Below are 22215 nucleotides of genomic sequence, written 5' to 3' on the forward strand. Positions count from 1 at the left end.
AAAGAGAACTGATACTCTACTGTGAAAATGGTCAGTGGGTACACATTTTAAAATCCTTTCCCACATGAAAAGATTCCTGAAAAAGAGATCAGAAGACAACAGAAAAGCACTCAATATATATGGACTTGTAAATCCAGTATGAACCAGTATCTGTTACACAAAGGAGGAACATGCAACAAAGTGATTAGGAAAGTCAAACATGAATTAATCTAATAACACAAAGGCAAATATAAACCCCAAAGAGCACTTTATTGAACAGAAATCCACACATATCAAAAAGATGTCTATTATTAACAATGATATATCAAGCTTTTAAGCGCCAAATAAATCTTAATAATAATGCGAACTTGATATGCCCTTACCAAGAAAAAAAGTTTGAAGAAGCACTTAACATCAAGGCAGAACATATACATATTTTTAAAATATAACAAACCAAATGTTTACCATAAACGCTATTACATACAAGGTATTGATTCTAAGGGCACTTGGATAAAATATGCTAGTATATTTTGAATAGCCACTGCTTGACTCTTTATTTATTTGGTTATTTGGTTATTTATTTGTTTATTGAGGTGGAGTCTACTCTGTCATCCATGCTGGAGTGCAGTGGCAAGATCTAGGCTCACTGCAACCTCTGCCTCCTGGGTTCAAGTGATTCTCATGCCTCAGTCTCCCGGCAGCTAGGATTATAGGCGAATGCCAACACGCCAGGCTAATTTTTGTATTTTTAGTAGAGATGGGGTTTCTCTATGTCAGCCAGGTTGGTCTCAAACTCCTGACCCCAAGTGATCTGCCCGCCTCAGCCTCCCAAAGTGCTGGGATTACAGGTGTAAGCCACCTTGCCCAGCCACCACCGTTTGATTCTATTAAAGAAACTAACACTGTACCTAAAAATGTGAGGTCTATGTTATGGAATGTATACTTTCTTCGTTAACAACAATAATTCAAAGTACCAAAGTACCAATGGTGAATACTAAGATTCTATCCTTAGTTCTATAGTTCTCTGCATTCTTCTACCCAAATACATCTGATAGATGATCATGTCCAAAATGCAGACACTTTTATCTATCTAAGTGAGATGACAGGATAAGGATGACAATGTGAAAAGCAAATATATATAGGGCCACTTATGTGCCAGGTGTTATTCTTTAAATAAATGTTATCTTCATAACAACTCATATCTTGTCCCATACATCAGATGAAGAAATTAAGTCACAGAGAAGTTTAAAAACTTGCCGAAGTTCAGAGAGGTAGTATGTAGCAGAGCCAGGATTCAAATCCTGGTAGTCTGGCTCCACATTTCATGTTCTCAGCTCAATTCTAGTCTTCAGCTATAATTCCAATCCTTTCTTTCCATATGACTACTTAACCTCTATATGTTTCCATTTCTCATCTGGAAAATGGGTCAATAATAGTTCTTACCTCATAGAGTTCTCCAATCCTCATGAGGATTAAATGCCATAATATAAATAATGTATTTAGAAAAGCACCTGGCACATAAAAGTAATACATATGTCTGTTGTTATTTTATCTACCAAATGTCTGTCACTGGAGTTGAGAACCATTGTTCTAAAACTATAACAATCAGTGAGAATTTACCAAGCAGAATGGTCTTAATGTGCCCTTTACACTGGTAACTAAAGAAAACTGGACTTTCACAATTATTTTCAATATAAAACAAGTCCACCACCAGCCTTCAAGAAAATATACAAATCATTAAGAGTTGTTCTCTTCAGTCTGGAATTTCTTCTCCATTATTTTGTGTTCCCTCACACCCACCCAATATTACAGAAATAGATCTCATCCTGATAAAGGCATATAGTGAAAATGTCTCTTATATACCAAACTGAATGTTTATATAACTTTTAAGACATAAAGGCCAGGTGTGGTGGCTCATATCTGTAATCCCAACACTTTGCAAGGCCGAGGTGGGCGGATCACCTGCGGTCAGGAGTTCAAGACCAGCCTGGCCACATGGTGAAACCCCATCTCTACTAAAAATACAAAAATTAGCCGGGCATAGTGATGCATGCCTGTAATCCCAGCTACTTGCGAGGCTGAGGCACGAGAACTGCTTGAACATGGGAAGTGGAGGTTGCAGTGGGCCAAGATAGTGCCACTGCACTCCAGCCTGAGCAACAGGGCAAGACTCTGTCTCAAAAAAAAAAAACCAAAAACAAACAAAAAAAACACCTGTGTGGTATTTTAATGTAATTCTCATCTATACAGCTGGATGCTGGGTACTCTTGAACCAGAATACTACTCCCAGAGTTTGGCTTCACGAAAGAGCTACAAAGTGTGAAGACTAAAGAACTACAACCATCCTTTAACCCAGGGACTAGCGCTGATCGACATTTAAATATGCTTCTATTAATAGTTTTATGTTGTGACAACACTCTTGCACAGGCCCCACTATACAATTGTGCCAAGATTTCTCAAAAGTACAGAAGGAGGAGGAAAACCACTGGATAGAGCCTAGAGTACATACATATTCAACAACAGGAGATTATCAAATTACTCTTCGAAGTAGTTGTACTAATTTAAATTCCTAAGAGTATGATAGCATATAGAGTGTATATAAGGCACAGGTGAGTACAATAAATTTGGAAGGATTTCCATGGAGAGGGTCATAACCAAGAGCAGACAAAGAAGTGATCTACCAAGTAAACCCCAGAAGGACTCCAAGCTTAGAACCATAGGGTAGGGAGAGCAAGAGTGAAAGGGAGTTCACTTTTTCATGGAAGCTGAAAAGAAGAAAATGGAACAAGAGTTGGCTCCTTGTTCCCAGTCTGCCCCTGCTCCCATGTACATGCAGATTACATGAATTTTGGCATTTATCCCCAGATCAAAAAAAAGGGGAAAGGGTTCCTTTCTAAAGAAATTCAGGCGGCTGGGCGCGGTGGCTCACGCCTGCAATCCTAGCACTTTGGGAGGCCGAGGTGGGTGGATCACGAGATCAGGAGATCAAAACTATCCTGGCTAACATGGTGAAACTCCGTCTCTACTAAAAAAAATACAAAAGTTAGCCAGGCGTGGTGGCAGGCACCTGTAGTCCCAGCTACTCAGGAGGCTGAAGCAGGAGAACGGCGTGAACCTGGGAGGCGGAGCTTGCAGTAAGCCGAGATGGCGCCACTGCACTCCAGCCTGGGCGAGAGTGAGACTCCATCTCAAAAAAAAAAAAAAAAAAAGAAAAAGGAATAATCAAAAGAGTTATTGTAATTAAAATATAACTGCTAAAATAAAAAGTTCAGTTAGAAAAGTCAGAAAATAAAGCAAAATAAAGCACCCCGCCTCCTCCAAAAGGCAAAAAGACAAAAAGAGACAGAAAATCTAAGAGGAAAAACAAATTCAGGAGATTCAATCTTTCAATAAAGAAAACAGAAATTTTCCAAAGCTGAAGACAGACAAGTGTTTATATATTAAAAGGAAATACTGAATGTCGAGCATAACTAATAAAATGGACTCACATCTAGGCACATTCTTGTGAAATATCAGAAATGTCAAGATAAAAAGAAAAGTCCAGAAATTTCCAGAGGGGGAAAAAACCTACAAATAAATAAGACTCTGACAGCCATTAGCAACACTAGATGTTAGAAGATAAATGGAGGAAAGTCTCAAAGCTCTGAGAGAAAATTATTTTCACTGTAAAATTCTACATAGGCTATCAACCAAGTATAAAAGCAAAATAAAGATATTTTCAGATATGCAAAGGCTCAAATAATAATTGACCCCTTATTCTTGTATCATGAAGAAGACAGTTTAGGAAGAATACAAAACAAAGGTAAAAACCAAGAAAACAGGAAATATCCTTTTTTTAATGGTGGCACTAACCCGAGTCAAGTGAAAAGAAATTCTAAGGATACGGCTATAAAACCGATCTCAAAGCAATGAGTTCACATTAGAACAAGAAATCAGGAAGCTCTAAAGAAAATCTCAAAGAAGAATCACATACATTTCAGGAAATAAATACACTGAGTAAGATGCTCAAAGATATTACCAAAGAGATAAAAGATGCATACATTGCTTTTTTCAAAATAACAAAAAAAGAAAAAACTCCCAGAAACAGAAAATTATATCACAACATGATCCTAACAGAGAGCCATCAACCTAAAATGTGGCAATGATTTTGAGTAATTAATTAAGCGTGAGAAAAGTAAATCCATTTAGACCACATGCTGGGAACATTCTTCTTTGGGTAACCTAGGGGTACAACACTGGATATTTAGAGACAGAAATAAAATTTGAGCATATCATTGTTTCCTCTTCCAAGATGTTCTTTGCCCTCTCTTCTCTGACTCACTCATTTATTCATTCATTCTTTCAATATTTACTGAGCACCTATCCTAGGAGCTAAAGATAAAACAGTGAACAAAAAAAGAAAAATCCCTGCCCTTTTGAAGCTTATATTCAATAAGTCCTACTCCTTCAAGAATCTGCTAATGCAGGAGTCCCCAACCCCTGGGTACTGGTCCATGGCCCGTTGGGAACTGGGCCACACAGCAGGAGGTGAGTGGTGGGTGGGCGAGCATTACTGCCTGAGCTCCACCTCCTCCTGTCAGATCAGCAACAGCATTAGATTCTCATAGGAGAACAAACCCTATTGTGAACTGCGCATGCGAGGAATCTAGGTTGTGCATTCCTTATGAGAATCTAATACCTGATGATCTGAAGTGGAACAGTTTCATCCTGAAACTATAACCCCCATCCGTAGAAAAATTGTCTTCCATGAAACCAGTCCCTGGTGCCAAAAAGGTCGAGGACCACTGTGCTAATGGATTCTCTCTCCAATGAAACTTTCTCTAAATTGTTAGGCTATGTGTGTCTCCTTTTTTCCTCCTAAAGAACTCTAACTCTTTGCAAAACAGAATTTGGCTTTTTACATACCTATTACCTCAGCTAGTGTGTGAAGAATGCAAGACAGCAACATTTATCAGTTATTTGTACCTCTAGTGAACAGCACTGGGCCTAAATCAATAGATGTGTTTTGAACCTTTCCATTCAACCAAAAGGTAAATAAAACTGCTGTATTCATCCACTCTCACACTGCTATAAAGAACTACCTGAGACTGGGTAATTTAGAAGGAAGGAGATTTGATTGACTCACAGTTCCACAGGCTGGCTGGGGAGGCATGGCTGGGGAGGCCATGGAGACTTACAATCATGATGGAAGGGTAAAGCGGAAGCAAGCACCGAATTCTCATGGCACAGCGGGAGAGAGGACGAAGGCGGAAGTGCTACACACTCTCATGAGAACTCACTATCACAAGAACAGCCAGGGGGAAATCTGCACCCATGATCCAATCACCTCCAATCCACCTCCATGATCCAATCACCTCCCACCAGGTCCCTCCCCTGAACACTGGGGATTACAATTCAACATGAGATTTGGGTGGGAATGTAGACTAAACCATATCAACTGCCAAGTAAAATGTAAAGCACTAGGCAAATGTTACTTATTATTTAACAGATGAGGACACTGAAGTCCTTGTCAGTTAAATGATTTGCTACAGACCATAAGACTAGTCTGTAGAAGAACCAAAACTAAAACCCATATTGCTGAAAGCCTGGGTTCATGCCATTTCTACTATACTAGGTTGAATGAAAACAAGTAGTCAAATCAAAAAATGGGCCTAAATGGGAAAGAATAACCTTAGGCATTTTCTTAGAATGTTTTTAAGTATATAATAAACATCTAAAACATAGACTCTATTTCTTCCATATGTCAAGACATAGCTTTACAATTATGTAAAGATCATTTGGAAAGCCTCTAATCAAAAATCTAACCTATCTTTTAAGAGCTTCAATTTCACAGAGTTATGCATTTCTACTCTGCAGTATACGTTTGAAATGCATAAATGTTTCGAGATGTTTAATGGCATTTAATATAATATAAATTGGTTTTTAAAAAATTTCTTCACAGGAAACCTTCAAAACTTATTACCACAAATATACTAAAGTTTTTATTCTTTTAAAACTTGAAAACACTTGACTCCTCAAAAAAAAAATGCTTATATTACCTTATACAAACAACAACAAAAAGCTTTTGTGTGAGTCACAGAAGGCCTATGGTTAAAATTATCAAGATACACACTTTTAAAATTAAGCAAAAAATTAAACATAGACACATATATAACTTTTGTAAAAATCAGGGAACTAATGAAACATATTCTGGTATTTCAAACATGCCAAGGTTACTAGTAAGCATACTTTTTATGGCTTGTCTTTGGTATATGACCATATTTGTTCAGCAATCCACATTATTAATACTGAATAGTAGCCATGCAAATTATAACTCATCCACAAAAATATAACACTGAATAAAGAGGTAGGGTAATTTTATATTCACAGGACAAGAAGCCAAAAAATTGGCTGTTTCAGCTCAACATTTATCAAAGGCTTGTAGGTGCCAAAAGCTATTCTAGGCACTTGGAATATTTCAATATGAATATATTAAAACTCCCGCCCTTGAGGAGTTTACTCCTCAAGGAGAAAGGCAACTGCAACTACTCTTCTCCCAAACACTAAAAGCTGACTAATTAAATGTAACTCCCAAGTATAGGATACCATGGCTGGGTTATCTACAAAGAAGTTTCATCAAACTTAAAAGATAGTTTAAAATACTGTGAAAAAATCAGTTACTGAATGTGTACGATACCAAGACTTGAGCTGTGTTTGTGAGTCTGATCACAAAAATGAGAAATTTAAGTCACATATACTATTTTATAGAGCTCCAAATACTTAAAAACCAAAAGGACTCAATGAATACTAACCTAACAGTGATTTTTACTCATAATGTAACCAGAAGAGTCAGAGAAACTTTTATCACCCACTAGAATACAGGAGTTTTACCTTTTTCCTAATTCTAGTACCACTACCATTAATTACCACAATCCGTTACCAGCTCAAGTGCCAATTCTGTGATCTGGCCCATGTTTAGTAAGAATCAGCACTTAAACAGACAAAATCTCTACCCTTTACAACTCAGACTCAGTTACAATCACTGGAATATGTCCAATTAACCCACAACTTAATTCTATGCCTTCATCTTTTCCTACGTTTCCCAAAGAAAAAGTATAGATCAGATTTTGAAGGTCCTTCTTTAATATCTAAGCTGACAATCAGATAATGTGTTTTATGACTTTTAAAATATGTGAAGTACTCATATAACTATTAGCAAACTGTCAAGCAATAAAACAGACAAAAAAAAAGGCCAACAGAAACAACAAACAGCAAAGAATAGGCACAAAAAGAACATGAAACAGCCAATACAAATATGAAAAGATAGCCTACCTAACAGTTAAAATAAACATCATCACAGTAAAAATAGCATTTATTGTGCTTTCTTTATGTAAGAGTGAATATGCAATAAACACCCAATTAATTAATCAATGAATTACTAAATAGACAACAAACTACCTGAGAAAATAAGCAAATTTTCAAATAAGAGGTAACATTTTCAGCTGGGCCTTCATGGATGCAAATTCACTAGGCAAAGACTGGAGGCAGGGATAACACTAGAAGAAGGGCAGAGGATGAGGCAAGGGCATACATATAATCACCAAAATATGAAGCCAGTTCTTATTCTAGAAGCCAGTTCTCATTTAACACTGAACTGGAAAGTACCTGATAAAACAGTGACAAGGTATGAAACTGTACAGGTAGAAAGGAGGTAATACATAAACTCTGTTTATATATCAGGCTAAAAAATTTGAACTTAAATGTTTTATTTAAAAGACACGTAACTTAATTGGACTTGCTCTTTCCTGTGCCTTTTATTTGCAATTTTCAAGGAAACATTTGTTCGAAAATAGACAAGAGTCAATAATTCGGAATCAAGAACGCTTTATCCCTAATAAGATTTCTTTCAAAGGCAAGCACAATTCCACACACACAAAAAATATGTTACTTAGGTGGTTCTCCAAGACTTAACTACTCTTAAAACAAATTAAAAATTTCGAATCTATTGTCAACTCCCTAAATCATCACATAATTTTGTTTCCTCTCTATAATAAATGAAGCTCACTATATATAAGTATGTACAAATAGAATATGCAAATTACACATAGACAAGATCCAAAAAGTTTCTAATAATGTAATCTAAGCTGTCCATTACTCTGAGAAAGCTTACTATTAATATGGTTGATATATGTAGTATATACATAATCAAATGAATTATAAAGTTAAGCTCTCACATCAGAATAGGATTATGCTGTCAGAACAACATCCATCTGGGTCCACTTGAGCACCAATCCAACCTTGTTCTCAACCTGTATTTTACAGTTTTTATTAACAATTTAAAGACAAGCACAAAACAATTTCAGTGATCGTGTTTTTATATCTTTTTTTAGATTTATAAAGGTTAAAGTTGTCAATAAAGTTTTACATCCACAGATCATACATGAATTCATTTAAGTGAATATAATAATAAGAAAAGTCAATTCGAGGGCTCTACCTGACATACCCAAATGACCAAGAGTAAAAAGAGACACAAGCAAATGAGTAAACCAGTATCTGAGATACTCACTCCAAGGAACAGGCCCCAAACACAAAGCATGAGTTTCAAGGACAAGATAAAACTCCTAAAAAGAGATTGAGAGAAATAACTGGGGCACTAGGCAAGAATGACACAAAATGTCAAACAGGATTATTAACTGGATTACAAAAAAGGTACATGAATAGAAAACAAGCAAATGACTAATTAGTAAAATCAAGGAACAGGGTCAGAGGAGTAACAATGGCAAAAACTGCTATGGTGAACAACAAAAATATGTAAGATATAGCATTCTTAGATACTACCATTAGCCAACTAGAAAATATAACAGCAACAAAAGATCATTCACATTAGCAGTAAAAATGACAAAGCTCCTAGAAGCAAATCAAATTTAAAATGTACACAATTTTCTTTTTTTTTTTTTTTTTGAGACAAGATTTTCACTCTGTCACCTAGGCTGGACTGCAGTGGTGCAATCTCAGCTCTTTGCAACCTCTGCCCCACAGGTTCAAGCGATTCTCCTGCCTCAGCCTCCCGAGTAGCTGGGATTATAGGCACCTGCCAGCACACCCAGCTAATTTTTTTGTATTTTTAGTAGAGATGGGGTTTTGCCATGTTGGCCAGGCTGGTCTCGAACTCCTGACCTCAGATGATCCACCTGCCTTGGCCTCCAAAAGTGCCAGGAATACAGGCGTGAGCCACCGCACCCGGCCGAACGATTTTCAAGGAGATTTAAAAATGCATTTAAATACAAAAAAGAACTGAACACAAAGATATGCTATGATCATGGATTGGAAAATATTAGTTAACACAAACTATGAGTTAAACGCAATTCCAATCACAAACCCAGCAAGACTTTTTGTGGAGCTTGACAACTCATTCTAAAACTTACATGAGGCCGGACACTGTGGCTCATGCCTGTAATCCCAACACTTTAGGTGACCGGGTGGATCACCTCACGTCAGGAGTTCGAGACCAGCCTGGCCAATGTGGCAAAACCCCATCTCTACTAAAAATATAAAAATTAGCTGGGTGTGGTGGCGGGTGCTTATAATCCCAGCTACTAGGGAGGCTGAGGCACGAGAATCACTTGAACCTGGGAGGCAGAAGTTGCAGTGAGCCAAGATCGCGCCATTGCACTCCAGCCTGGGCAACGAGAATGAAACTCTGTCTCAAAAAAAAATAAATTAAATAAATAAATAAATAAATAAATAAATAAAACTTATATGAGAGATCAAGGAAAACAAAGAAAGGGAATTGCATCCCAAACATCAAACACGCCACCATATAATTAAGAACATATTTCTATTGCAGAAGCAGGCAAATAAATCTCTGCTAGAACAGAGAGACCAAATATAGAGCCAAATATATACATAACCTTAGTAAGACAGGCTTATAAGCCAGTTAAAAAGGGATAGAAAATTGTGTTAGGACAATTAGATTTCCACACAGAAAAAAAAAAGTGCTGTATACCCCTATCTCCTATCATATACAGAAATAAACTCCAGCTAGATTAAAGATGTAGGTAAAAAACCAGCCTATTGCAAGACAAGAGTGACACCATTTCGAAGCAAAACCACCATAATGACAGGAGTTTGGCTCCAGCAGCAAGGTCTTTAAACAATGCCTGTAGCATAGATAACCCCTCATAAAGATGTTTATTTAACCTCTCCATGGGTCACGAGTAGCAAGAAAGTCTGAGGTGTAACCAGCTGCATATGTCTTATCAAAAGAGCTTGCTATATAAAGGATATTTTGGGGAGGGTGGATGTGGGAATACACCACCTCTTGGCCACCCAAAACATTATTTCTGTTAGTAAGTCTGTAATAAATTTTTTTTATAAGAAACTGGATTTGTCAGCATCTTTCTTCAGCTCTCAGCTCCCTTAGCCTTTGGGGGTAGCTTTGCATATGTTTGCTCATAGCAGAACAGAACTGCTAATAACAAAACTTGTACTATTTGAAAGAGTTCCACTTCTGGTAATGATAAACTAGATAATTCAGACCACTCTCCTGCTGAAAGAACTAAAATGTCTGGAGAAAATACATTTAAAAGTCTATGGTAAGGCTAATGAAGACACACGAGCAGTGTATTTTGTCTGAAAACAAAATATTAGAAAAAAGAAAAAGGAAGAGGTGAGCCTAGCAATAAAGGCTGCTTTTCCCCAGGAGGCATCTATCAATTATGGAACAGAGGCCAAGAGGCTAATAAGCAGAGCAGACCTTTTGACTGACTTACAAGATGAGAAGGTCAAAGACTGGAAATCAAAACCTACCAAGAAACTGAGAAGCCCTATAATGCCAAAGGACTATATCCTAGATGTAAAGGAGGATCAGCCCTCAAAAGTACAGTCATGTGTCACCTGACAACATGGATACATTCCGAAAAAGACATCATTAGGCAATTTCATCACTGTGTGAACATCAGAGTGTGTTTACACAAACCTAGATGGTATAGCCTATTGCTCCTAGGCTACAAACCTGTGTAGCATGTTACTGTACAGACTGCTGTAGGCAGCAGCAACACAATAGTAAGTATTCGTGTATCTAAACACATCTAAACATAGAAAAAGTACAGTAAAAATATGATACTATAATCTTATGGGACCACCATTCTACATGCAGTCCATCATGGATAGAAACATCATTATGTAGCCAATAACTGTACTAAAGCCCAGATTCAAATTATCTCTAACCCCAATTGAATTAAAGTGATCCAGGATTGCTAGTTCTAGCCACCAGACAGAAACAAAAACCTTAAGTAAAATATGTCAACATTCAGAAGTTCAAATAACTTCCGTCACGTTTTATGCAATGTCTAGCACTCTCTCAAAGATCACAAGGCATAGACAAAAACAATAAAAAACAAGAGAAACAATATAAAATAGAGACCGACAGGATATCAACATTTAAAAGATTAGCAGACAGAATTAGACTATAATTAATATGTTCTAGGATATAAGCCTAAGCAGCAAAGTCAGACCCTATCTCTTCAAAAAATCAAAAAAATTAGCTGGGCATGGTGCCACATGACTGTGGTTCCAGCTACTCAGGAGGCTGAAGTGGGAAGATCACTTGAGCCCAGGAGGCCAGGGCTATACTGAGCCATGATCACACCACTGCACTACAGCCTGAGTGACACAGCAAGACCCTGTGTCAAAAATAAAAATAAATTATGTTCTGGGATACAAAATACAAGATTCCTGGATAATATCTATAAAAGGCTAAAAGGAATCACTAACCTAGAATTCTTTACCCAGCAAATATACCGTTCAGAAGTGAAGTGAGGGTCAGGCATGGTGGCTCACATCAGTAATCCCAGCACTATGGGAAGCCAAGGCAGGAGAATTGCATGAGACCAGGAGGTGAAAACCAGCCTGGGCAATATAGCCAGACCCCATCTCTACAAAACAAAATTGTTTTAATTAGCCAGGCATGATGGCATGCTCCTGAAGTCCTAGTTACTCAGGAGGCTAAGGCTGGAGGATTGCTTGAGCCCAGGAGTTCAAGGTTGCAGTGAACTGCGATCACACCACTGCATTCTAGCCTGGGCAAAAGAGCGAGAACCTGTCTCAAAAAAAGGAAAAAAGAAAACATGAAGTAAAATAGTAACATTTTCACCAAAAAAAAAAAAAAAAAGACATTATCATCATACCCACCACACATAAGGAAATACTAACAGATATTCTTCAGGCAACTGGGAAATGCAGAAAGAAATAAAGAACAATAAAAAGCATAAATATATGAGTAAATATAAACATCTGCAATATAAAATAACAAGAATAACAATATAAAATAACAAGAGTTCCTTGTGCTATTTAAAATGTATACAGAATTTAAAGAAACAAAGCAGATCACAAAAAAACAACAGACCATACAAGCTCTTAAAAACAAATTGCCATATTCTTAGGAAAGGATTGTTTCATGACCATGAAAACAATTACTAGAGTGAGTTTTACACCTGTTTAATCAAAGACAACTGTTAGACTCGTCAAATTTTTGAAAGCCAGTCAGTAATGGTCATGCTTCTGAAATTCAGACAATCAAGAGTATCACTCCAATGAACAAAGGCCTACAACATCCAGATATTTTTTAAATGGGATGTTACATATCTTTATATTATTAACCTTAACAATAATGGTACTCTTTTTGGATAATAAATAAATGAACAAAAATGTCCTTGCACTAGAAAAGAAAGACACAAATATTCTTGAGACTTAACAGGAGCTGTCATCAAGGCAACACTCAGAAACAATATACCTACAGCTCCTGATCAATCTCTTGTGCAGCTCTGGGTTCCTTTTCATATATGGAAATTAGACTCTTACCATGCCATCCCAGAACCCAGGGTACCTGTTGTGTGAGAGTAACAACTATGTTATTCCAAGTGTACGACTCCCCAACATGTTCAGTGGACTGTGTCTTATAACAAAGAATATGAATGGATAAAATCTTTTCTTTGATAACTGACAAAGTTTTCTGAAGATAATGATCTGATCCATACCTATGTTTAAGAACTATAGTATGCCTTCACAGTTGTAATTATTGGCAACAAGAATTAAACTTCTTGGATCAAATACTTCATATCTACTCAAAATTGTAACATTAACACTTAAAACTAAGAAAACAGAGATGTTTAAAATTTTCCATTTCACACACTTTACTTCATATTCCTACTTGATAACTTTAAATACCAAATGCACTGAGTTTAGCCCTGAAATGATTTTAAAACAATTCTCTAACTGGGATATAATTACTTTCCACTGAAGCATTGTTCTGCTACTCAAGAATCATCTGATTTACATAAATGCTAGTTAAGCACCATAGAAATTCTAAAATATATCATTAGAATGTCACAGATCACTTAATCTACTCTGTCAAAACAGGGATTATTTCACCTTCTGTTTCACTTCCCTTAAAAGAAATCCTATTTACTTTCTTTCTCTAACAGGGAAAAAAAAATTAGTAAAATAAACTTACAGTGTACTTCCCAAATCAAACTTTAAGATGATTCTGGTTAACCACAAATTGACTGAAGTATTTTTTCTGAATGTGTTTTACTGAAACATGGCTGACAACATATAACAATATTACTGCTACAGAATTACAAATTATTTCACTGATTACTCTTCCTATTCAAGAAAAAAAGGTCACTTTGGTCCATACAAATTGTCCAAATAAACTAGACATATTACTAGCTTAAACTAAACAATTTTGTAAATAGCACTTCTACTTAGAGTTAAAACATAACCGTAAAAAGCTTTTATTAAACAATACATTTCACTAAGCTAAATTTATAGAAATATATATATTTCTATCACTTTCACACATCCTGACAATATTTGGGAAAATAAATACAAAAATGTTTTATATTTTTTTAAATTCAGAAATATATAATTTCTTCAAATATTACCAGCCATAATTTATAATACAGAAAATTTAAGATAAGTAAATACCATGAATATTATAAACTTTAAACAAAATTCTAGCCATAATTTATGAAACTCACATTATTAAACAACACACACACACACACTGATTCCAAATGAAGAAGAGAAGTACCATGGTAGTTTCTCTGTGACACACCAAAAATTATCCTAATAAATAAATTAAACAATTATGTAATTCCTAAATTTGTCACAGAAAGCTATGTGGCTGGTTCTCACACCTCCTACTAGATATCTTTACACCACTTAAAACCTTTTCTTTTTTCATGCTATTATTTTCTGTGTAACAAAATACCAACTAGTCAGATTCTAAAATATGAATCTTTAGAAATGAGATCAGCAAAACAATTTTAAAATACTTACTGTCTTGTTTCGTAATCTAATTATGTCTGAGACAGAGCCAGCACCACAGTACTCCATAACAATCCAGAGGTCTGTATTCTTAAAATAACTGCCATAGTACTTTACAACATATGGGCTAAAGGAAAATACATAAACAATTAAATTTAGTTAATTCCCAAAGAAATTTTTTTCTTAATCCCAATACAAAGTATTTTCAACATTTCATAATGTTCCAATAAGTTAAATAAGTAAATTTCTATTGCACATCAAATTCTCAATATCTGGAGTTCACCAACTATGCATAATTAGGCTTTACTTCACGGATGAAATTTAACAGGATTACAAACCAGAAGAGGCCCAAATGTTTTGAGTGATTCTGAAGAAAATAAGACTTCATTTTGGCAAAGAACTTACTACTTAACATGAGGAACAAATGAAAATTTTTCCTTTTAACTAAAGCATTTTAAATATGTCTTCTAAAGGATTTTGCATTCAGTCAAATATTAATCAACTCTAAAATAATCTATAATTCAATGAGGCCAAAAAAGTTATTTTAAATTTTCTTTCATTCTGGCTTTTGAAAATTCTAGAGAAAAAAATTATAAATTTTTCTGCTTAAATTTATAGAATTAAAATATTAGTAATTACGTCTTCCAGAGCAGAATAAACTGTTTATAGCCAAGCTGTCTTCAGGAAGATTTAGAAAGGGACAAATGACCATCAGCAATAATGTACATTATGGATAAACTACATATACTGATGTATGAGAAATCTTACCTATCTCAAAGAGGCAGAATACCATATTCAAAAAATGCATAGAGATAGAAAATAAAAGACAGCAGAAACTAAATAGAACACAACTTTAATGCTACAAGAGGTCAAATGAGGAAATAACATTGGAATCATCCAAAGAGAACTTTGTGGAAGGGAGTGGGATTTGAATGAGACTTTGAAAGAAAAGTTTAAACTCCAAAATGTAGATGGAGAAGAGGGATAAGAGAATTCTAGAAAAGAGAAAGGCCATAAATAAAGGTACACAAATAGAAAGGGAAAAACCAAGTATGGCATGTAAGAGGACAACTTGTTCAAATAAATACTTCTATCTAGTAGTAGCTACAATTAAAAACAGTAGCTATTTTGCTGGGCACCAACGTAAGATAAATAAGACAGAAAAACAAATAAGCAAAAAAAAAAAAAATTGAAAATACAATAAAAGAACACGTAGAGACTCTACCAATTGTGGAGGTTAAGAGAAGACTGTCAGGGAAGACTTCTCAGTACAGCCTTTAAAATTTTAGCTATGCTCTAACATTGAGGCAGTAATAAACAGTCTACCATCCAAAATAAAAACACCCAGGACCAGATGGACTTAGGGCCGAATTCTAGCAGATGTACCAAGAAGAGCTGGTACCATTCCTGCTGAAACTATTTCAAAAAATTGAGGAAAAGGAAATGCTCCCTAACTCATCCTATGAAGCCAGCATCATTCTGATACCAAAACCTGGCAGAGATACAACAAAAAAAGAAAACTTTAGGCCAATATACTTGATGAACATTGATGCAAAAGTCATCAACAAAACATTAGCAAACCAAATCCAGTGGCACATAAAAAACCTAACCCACCACAGTCAAGTAGACTTTCTCTTTGGGATGCAAGATTGGCTCAACATATACAAATCAATAAATGTGATTCATCACATAAACAGAACTAAAGACAAAAACCACATGATTATCTCACTAGATACAGAAAAGGCTTTCGATAAAATCAGACGTCCATTCATGTTAAAAACTCTCAACAAACTAGGTATAGAAGGAACATACCTCAAAATAATAAGAGCCATATATGAAAAACCCACAGCCAACAATCATACTGAATGGGCATAAGCTGGAAGCATTCCCCTTGAAAAGCGGCATTAAGACAAGGATGCACTCTCTCATCATTCCTATTTAACATAGTATTGGAAGTCCTGGCAAAGGCAATCAGGCAAGAGAAAGAACTAAAGGTCATCCAAATAGGAAGAGAGGAAGTCAAACTATCCCTGTTTGCAGATGACATGATCCTATATCTAGAAAACCCCACAGCCTCAGCCCAAAAGCTTCTTAGGCTGATAAACAACTGCAGCAAAGTCTCAGGATACAAAAGCAATGTGCAAAAATCACTAGCATTCCTATACACCAACAACAGTCAAGCCGAGAGCTAAATCGGGAACTGACTCCCATTCACAACTGCCACAAAAAGAATAAACTACATAGGAAGACAGCAAACTAGGGAGGTGACAGATCTCCACAAGGAGAACTATGAAACACTGCTCAAAGAAATCAGAGATGACATAAAGAAATGGGAAAATATTCCATGCTCAGGGATAGAAATAATCAATGTCATTAAAATGAGGCTGGGCATGGTGGCTCACGCCTGTAAACCCAGCACTTTGGGAGGATCACTTGAGGTCAGGAGTTTGAGATCAGCCTGACCAACATGGTGACACCCCCATCTCTACTAAAAATACAAAATTAGCTGGGCATGGTGGCACGTGCCTGTAATCCCAGTTACTTAGGAGGGTGAGGCAGGAAAATCACTTGAACTCAGGAGGCAGAGGTTGCAGTGAGCTGAGATTATGCCACTGCACTCCAGCCTGGGCAACAGAGCAAGACTCCATCTCAAAAAAATAATAATAACAAAAAATAAAAAAATTATATATACACATACACACACACACACACATCATTAAAATGGCCATACTGCCCAAAGTAATTTATAGATTCAATGCTATTCTTATTAAAACTACTATTTGAGATTCAGCACAGAACTAGAAAAAACTATTTTGAAATTCATATGGAACCAAAAAAGAGCCCGAATAGCCAAGGCAATCCTAAGCAAAAAGAATAAAGCCGGAGGCATCACACTACCCGACTTCAAAATATACTACAGGGCTACAGTAACCAAAACAGCATGGTTATGATATAAAAAAAGACATACAGACAATTGAAACAGAATAAAGAACTCAGAAATAAGACCACACAACTACAACTATATGATCTTTGACAAACCTGACAATAACAGGCAATGGAAAGGAAAAAGGATTCCCCATTCAATAAATGGTGCTGGGATAACTGGCTAGCCATATGCAGAAGATTGAAACTGGACCCCTCCCTTATATCACGTTCAAAAATTTTACTCAAGATGGATTAAAGGCCTAAATGTAAAATCCAAAAATATAAAAACCCTGGAAGACAACCTAGGCAATACCATTCAGGACATAGGCAAAGATTTCACAACAAAGACACCAAAAGCAATCACAACAAAAGCAAAACTTGGCAAATGGGATCTAGTAAAATCAAAGAGCTTCTGTACAGCAAAAGAAACTATCAAGAGAGTAAACAGATAACTTACAGAATGAGAGAACATTTTTGAACAAACTATGCATCCAATAAAGGTCTAATATCCAGCAGCTATAAGGAACTTAAACAGATCTACAAGAAAAAAAAAAACCATTAAAAAATGGGCAAAGGACATGAACAGATACTTTTCAAAAGAAGACCTACATGTGGCCAACAGGAATATGAAAAAAGGTTCAACATCACTGATCATTAGAGAAATGCAAATCAAAACCACAATGAGATACCATGTTACACCAGTCAGAATGACTATTATTAAAAAGTCAAAAAAAAAAAAAAAACATGCTGGCAAGGTTGTGGAGAAAAAGGAATGCTTATATACTGCTGGTGGGAGTGTAAATTAGTGCAACCATTGTGGAAGACAGTGTGGCAATTCCTCAAAGACCTAGAGACAGAAATACCATTCAACCTAGCAATCCCATTACTGGATATATACCCAAAGGAATATAAATTGTTCATTATAAAGACACATGCATGCTTATGTTCATTGTAACTAGCACTCTTCACAATAGCAAAGACTTGGCATCAACCTAAATGCCTATCAATGATAGACTGGATAATGAAAATGTTGTACATATACACCATGGAATACTATGCAGCCACAAAAAAAGAGCAAAGTCATGTCCGTTGCAGAGACATGGATGCAGCTGGAGGCTACTGTCCTTAGCAAACTAACACAGGAACAGAAAACCAAATACTGCATGTTCTCACTTATAACTGGGAGCTAAATGATGAGGACACATGGACACACAGAGTGAACAACACACACTGAGGCCTATCAGAAGGTGGAAGGTGGAATGAGGGAGAGGATCACGAAAAATAACTAATGGGTATTCGGCTTAATACCTGGGTGTTAAAATAAGCTGCACAACAAACCCCCATGACATAAGTTTACCCATGTAACAAACCTGCACATGTACCTCTGAACTTAAAAGTTAAAAATAAATAAATAATAAAAATATCAGTCATCTAAAAAACAAAAGTTTAAAATTTTCCCATTATAATTAAATTTTATATTAAAAACAAAGGTAATAAATACAAAAAAAATTAACTATGTCTTGAAGTCAAAGGTAGAACAGTGGTTGGAGCTGAAGGGCCTGAATTCAAACCTGTTTTATCCCCACTGCTACTCTGTTACCTCTTGCACAGACTTGCTCCCCACTGGTCTCCTTGTCTTAGTTTTCTCCCCTGTTCTAATCTATGCTACATACAGTTGACAAGGTACCTTACTTTAAAACAAAAGTAAAATAAGCTGATCATACTGCTCTCCTAGTTAAACAAAAATACTCCAACAGCTCTCCATTACCCAAATGAAAAGGTCTTACCTGCTTCATATCGCATACAAGTTATTTCAGAGTCTACCTTGTTACCCGTCTCTCTGATTACTCTCCATCTCATACCTTAAATTTCCAGACACACTCAGCTTTGCTAGGTCTTGGGAATTGAAAGTATGTATTTGGAGTTCATAAATGTTCACTGAACCATTTAAGAAAAGTGCTTGTTTACAAACAAATGAAACTAAATACAGACTTAGAACTGTGACATACGGGAAACATAAAAAAAAAAAAAATTCTTTACATGTACTCCTTTGAAGTATGGCGCCTATGTGGAAACTTTTATAGGGAGTAGTGTTCCTACACCTGGCTGTGCATCAGAGCCACCTGTGACCCAAGCCCACACTCCTTTGAGGTTCTGATTCAGTAGGTTTTTAAAAGCTCTACCAGTGACTCTGATATAGACCCAGAGTTAAGCTTCACTCCACCAGTGAATAGACTGTATATCCTTCAGAAAAAAAAAAAAAAACAACTCTTTCTCTCTCTCTCTCTTTTTTTTTTTTTTTTCTGAGATAGAATCTCATTCTGCCACCTAGGCTGGAGTGCAGTGGCACCATCTCGGCTCACAGCAATGTCTGTCTCCTGGGTTCAAGTGATTCTCGTGCCTCAACCTCCCAAGTAGCTGGGATTACAGGCCTGTGTCACCACGCCCAGCTAATTTTTGTAGTTTTGGTAGAGACAGGGTTTTGCCATGTTGGCCAGGCTTGTCTTGAACTCCTGGCCTCATGTATTCCACCTGCCTGGGCCTCCAAAAGTGCTGAGACTATAGGCGTGAACCACCATGCCCGCCAAAAAAAAAACTCTTTAAATATGAATTTTCTCACTCAAAATTTTAAAAAGTGTTAAGTAACAATGAATTCAAGATTATGTTCACTGAAAAGCATACAAAAAAATGTACACTTTTCTTGCCATACACACTAATCAGCAATGCTAAGGGTAGAAGTGACAACTCATGAAAATGAGGAATTCTAACCTGGGCAGCTACCTGAAAACATAGCCTTACCTCTCCATAAGAGTAAGTCAAGAGAAAACTTTGGCAAAAGGTAAAATTCTCTTCAAAAAAATAATTCATGGCCCATCTAACACCCATGTAAGTAGATGGATCCAAGTCCAACACCTCTCTAACATAAAACATGGCCTCACTAACTTTTAACCCAGCAAAGTACTTAAGCAACTAGAACTAAACAGCCACATGCATTCACTGACCCTCTACTTGGGCCAGGCATTTGACCAGATGTTCAGTATGCACTAGTAAAACACACACTCACAATCTGGACCCTCATACAGAATACACTAGCATGAATATACAGGAATTAAGGAAGTAAACTCACAAATAAATATGATTACTAACCACGGCAAGAAAAGAAGGGTGCTATAAGATAAACTGGCTGTGACTTTATTTTGTATTCACCATTTCTGCAAATAAAATTGTTCCTAGTTCATATGAAGGAATGGAATGCATTCATATACCATGGTAGCCTCTGAGACTTGGAAGGCACTGGAGTATGCGAAAAACCTTTGAAAATAGATAAGTGAGCTTTAACAATAAAATGTCCTTTCTCCACTGAACTGCTGTGAATTACAAAATCCACAGATTGGAAAAGAAACAAATGCTTAAACTCCAGAGTTCATATGTATACAGTGGCCATCCTCTGATACTTTCTATGTCAGCACCTTTTATACTGTAAAGCACTTATTACATCCTGCAAGGACTTTGTCATTGACTTTTATCTGCCTCCCCCAGGAGAATAGAAGCTCCATAAAGATGGGTACCAATCTGTCTTGCTTTCTATTTTATCCTCAGTAGCTCTCTTCTCGTATATACAAACTAAAGAAGCAGGCTGGGCACGGTGGCTCATGCCTGTAATCCCAGCACTTTGGGAGGCCGAGGCAGGTGAATCACGAGGTCAAGAGATCGAGACCATCCTGGCCAACATGGTGAAACCCTGTCTCTACTAAAAATAAAAAAAAAAAATTAGCTGGGCATGGTGGCAGGGGCCTATAATCCCAGCTTCTCAGGAGGCTAGGGCAGGAGAATTGCTTGAACCCGGGAGGCAGAGGTTGCAGAGAGCCGAGATCATGCCACCGCACTCCAGCCTGGCGAAAGAGTGAGGCTCTGTCTCAAAAAAAAAAAAAAAGAAAAATTAAAATTAAAAAATAAAGAAAGAAAAGAACCAATGAATAAATAAATCACACAAAAAAACTAAGACAGGACCTAATTTAGGACTCTCCAAGGGAATAACATTTAAGCTAAGATGCAAAACTTAACGAGAAGTTAGCCAGATAACTAAGCACTAGGAACTGCCCTGAAAAGGCCCTGAAAGACAGAACAAATCATGGTCAAAGAATTAAAAGATTAGCGGGCCTAGGATAAAGTGAGTAAAGAATACAGTAGAATATAATGGAGTTGCATATGTAGGCAGAAGCCTGACCATGAAGGGCCTCAAAACCAAGGTAAAGAGACTAGGCTTTATTTGAAATATAGAAAAAAAATCAGTGAAGAATTTTAAGCAGAGGAATAACATGATGTAAAGTTTCTGTGGTTGCTGAATGAAAGCTAGATTGCAGGGAAGCAAATGTGAATATAGAGAGACCAATTAAAAAGTAGTGTTAGTCCATACAGAGATTATAGTAAGCATATCTTTTTATTTTCTGTATTCTTGATGCTTTCATTTGCTAAAACTGAAGCGACTGCCCCTCTCAGGGTTAGCTAATTCCTAGAGACAGCAAACTAACTCCCATGGAAGGATGTCTTTCATATGCACACCAACCTATCTAGAGCCCAAACCTCCAACCACCTCCAAGGGTTACACTCTAGGGTCAACTTTTCCCCGCCCAAATTGCCCCAGGGCCAGGTACCAGACAACCAGAGAAAGCCCTATGGCCCAGAACCCACTCGAAATACTCAAAGTAGCCAATCCTAAACCTGTTTTACCCTACCTCACCTGTCCCTTCCCATAGAAACCACATAAAGATTCTCACCCACTTTTTCCCCCTCACTTTCTCTGCCTCCTAACTGACTCTGGTACTTCCCTGTGGAGCCCCCTGTGACACAGCATGCCTCCTTCTCTTGAGAGCTGTATATATAACAATATATCTTTTCCATAGCAATAGTCTCTTGATCTGTTGGTCTCATGATATGTGAGTAATAATAAAGCATACTTTTTTTTTTTTGAGACAGAGTCTCACTCTGTCACCCAGGCTG

The 22215-nt window shown here is 36.7% G+C and overlaps 1 protein-coding gene across 1 annotated transcript in view; it reads right to left on the bottom strand.

The window, feature by feature from the left end:
* STK3 (serine/threonine kinase 3) overlaps positions 1 to 22215 on the bottom strand; it is a 488063-nt gene that overhangs the window by 269758 nt on the left and 196090 nt on the right. Inside the window, 1 exon segment of the mRNA XM_055286906.2 lies at positions 14302 to 14416. Within this exon segment, the coding sequence (XP_055142881.1) occupies positions 14302 to 14416 (115 nt within the window).

This window comes from Symphalangus syndactylus, chromosome 7, assembly GCF_028878055.3.
Source record: "Symphalangus syndactylus isolate Jambi chromosome 7, NHGRI_mSymSyn1-v2.1_pri, whole genome shotgun sequence".
NCBI lineage: Eukaryota > Metazoa > Chordata > Mammalia > Primates > Hylobatidae > Symphalangus > Symphalangus syndactylus.